Here is a 2,862-nt window from a genome sequence, read left to right on the forward strand (position 1 = left end):
ACGAAGATAGTTCAAAAAATGCAATAGAACAACTTTGGAAGGTTGAAGAAGTTGATACTCACTCAAAGGTCTTGTCAATAGCAGAGCAACAATGTGAAGCTCAATTCACTCAAACTACATATCAGAATGTTACGGGACGATTCATCGTACGTCTTCCTTTTATAAATGACAGATTCGCTTTGGGAGATCCGAAAGACATTGCTACAAATAGATTTCTAGCAATAGAGCGTATACTTTCAGAGGATAGTCACCTCAAACGACAATAAGTAGAGTTTTTAGATGAATATGAAAAATTGGGACATATGACCGAAATAGATATTGAAAGGATTATGTCACCACATTATTTTATCCCACACCATTGTGTTCTTAAACCTGACAGTACCACCACCAAGTTACGTGTGGTATTTGATGCATCATCCAAAACAACATCAGGACAATCTCTCAATGATTTACTACACATCGGACCAACTGTTCAAAGTGAATTACTGTCTATTTTATTACGATTCCGTCTTCCTCGTTATGTGTTTACAACAGACATTGAAAAGATGTACCGAGAAATACTTGTACATCCAGAAGACAGACAATGTCAACTTATTGTTTGGAAAAATGAACCAAGTCAACCTATAAAGTACTTTGAACTCAACACAGTAACATATGGTACTAGATCTGCACCATATCTAGCAACCAAATGTTTTCAAGCTTTAGCTGATGACAATATACAAAATTATCCATTAGGTGCATCAGCTCTCAAAGAAAACTTCTATGTAGATGATTGTTTACACGGGGCAGATAGTTTGAGAACATTGTTGGAAACCCAGAGTCAGCTAAACAAAATACTGACAGCAAGCGGTTTTGAATTGCGAAAATGGTGCGCAAATCATCCAAGTTTACTACAAGGAATTCCACACGATGACCTAGAAGTCAATTTAGACTTAGAAAACAATAACGATACAACAAAAACTCTTGGATTATCCTGGTGTCCAAAATCTGATAGTTTATGCGTCAAGGTTAAATTGGAACCTGTTTGCAGCACGACGAAGCGCAGTGCAACTTCAGATTTAGCAAGGCTATTTGATCCACTAGGACTTTTGTCACCAGTTGTGGTGATGGCAAAGATCTTTATTCAAGAATTATGGAATTTAAAGATGGATTGGGATGAAAAACTGCCGACTGAATTACATAAACAGTGGTTAGAGTTCCGGAACAATTTGACGAAAGTAAATTGTCTACAGATATCTCGTCATATTTTCAAGGGCGAAGTTCCTGCGAACATTCAATTACACATCTTTACAGATGCATCAGAAAAGGCATATGGTGCTGCAGCGTATTTGCGATCAACACTTCAGAATGATCAAATTATTGTACGACTATTGTGCGCCAAATCTCGGGTTGCACCTTTGAAAAGGTTGACATTACCTCGTCTCGAACTTTGTGCAGCTGTGGTTGGCGCAGAACTAGCAACAAGAATAAAGAACGATCTACAAATAAGAAATTACCAGACGTTCTTTTGGTGTGATTCACAGATAGTGATATCATGGATCAACTCTCCATCATCAAAGTTTCACACTTTCGTTGCAAACAGAGTAAGCAACATTCATCAATTAACAGCCACAAGTCAGTGGCGCCACGTCAGTTCGGAACACAATCCTGCTGACATTTAATCAAGTGGCCTTGCACCCCATAAACTACAGTCATCAAGTATGTGGTTTTATGGACCTATGTTCCTGCATGGTCGGGAAGAACTGTGGCCTTCAAAACCATCATCAGCGTTAAAGTCCGAAACCCTCATTGATCCTGAATGGAAGAAGGAAACTCCAGTATCTACATTGTCTGTTGTTGAAGGCACAGCAAATCCTGGAGAGTTCATATACTCAATACGACACAACAACTCATTTGGAAGACTTCAACGGATATTATCGTATATATATTAAGATTCGTAAAAAGAACCAGAAGAAAACAAAATGATCATTCAAGCAATTTTTTGACTCCATATGATCTAGATGCAGCACATCAGGTCATCATCAAAAGTATTCAATATGCAAAATTCAAAAATGAAATCAAAATTATGAAATCTGATGGAAGAATAAATAAGTCCAGTGCATTGGCATCACTGGCACCTTTTATTGATAATACGGGCATCATAAGAGTTGGTGGACTTTTGGATGCAGCCTCATTATCGTATGACGCCAAACATCCTATGTTGTTGCCTTATAACGACCCCATTGTCAAATTAATAATGGAACAAGTCCATTAAAAATACATGCACTGTGGTCCGCAGTCTCTCCTAGCTAACATGCGTCAACGATACTGGCCAATTAAGGGCAAATTGATGGCAAGGTCAGTGGTACAACATTGTGTACGTTGTACTAAAGTAAGACCACAATTTTATGAACAACTGATGGGTAATTTGCCAGCGACAAGAGTACATCCTGGGCGACCATTCATCACCACTGGAGTGGACTTTTGCGGACCTTTTTGGATACATTACGGAACCCGAGGCAAGAAACCACACAAGGCATACATTGCTGTGTACTGTTGTTTTACAACTAAGGCAGTTCACCTCGAAGTAGTTAGCGATTTAACCACAGATGCATTCATCGGATCGCTGAAACGTTTTATTGCTCGAAGAGGACACTGCAAAAATTTGTTTTGTGACAATGCCACAAATTTCGTGGGAGCAAGCAATCAATTACTTGAACTTGCAGACTCTATTCAAACAAGCAAGGCACAAGAGAAGATAATTAACGAATGTAATGAAAGAGGAATAACATTTAAATTTATACCTCCTCGTGCACCACACTTCGGTGGACTGTGGGAAGCAGCAGTCAAATCAGCAAAACACTTATTGATACGAAGTACTAA

The 2,862-nt window shown here is 38.7% G+C and overlaps 1 protein-coding gene across 1 annotated transcript; it reads left to right on the top strand.

Moving 5' to 3' along the window:
- The first annotated feature begins 302 nt into the window (after window positions 1-302).
- On the top strand, window positions 303-1,661 carry LOC119689714. Its single transcript, XM_038104607.1, has one exon. The coding sequence runs from the start codon at window positions 303-305 to the stop codon at window positions 1,659-1,661; it is 1,359 nt and encodes a 452-aa protein (XP_037960535.1).
- Window positions 1,662-2,862: the final 1,201 nt, after the last annotated feature.

The sequence above is a fragment of the Teleopsis dalmanni genome, chromosome 1 (genome assembly GCF_002237135.1).
Source record: "Teleopsis dalmanni isolate 2A chromosome 1, ASM223713v2, whole genome shotgun sequence".
In the NCBI taxonomy this organism is placed as follows: Eukaryota; Metazoa; Arthropoda; class Insecta; order Diptera; family Diopsidae; genus Teleopsis; species Teleopsis dalmanni.

Bases quoted from the DNA above. Each gene is read 5' to 3' on its own strand.
- LOC119689714 (XM_038104607.1), top strand. From the start codon at position 303: ATGACCGAAATAGATATTGAAAGGATTATGTCACCACATTATTTTATC.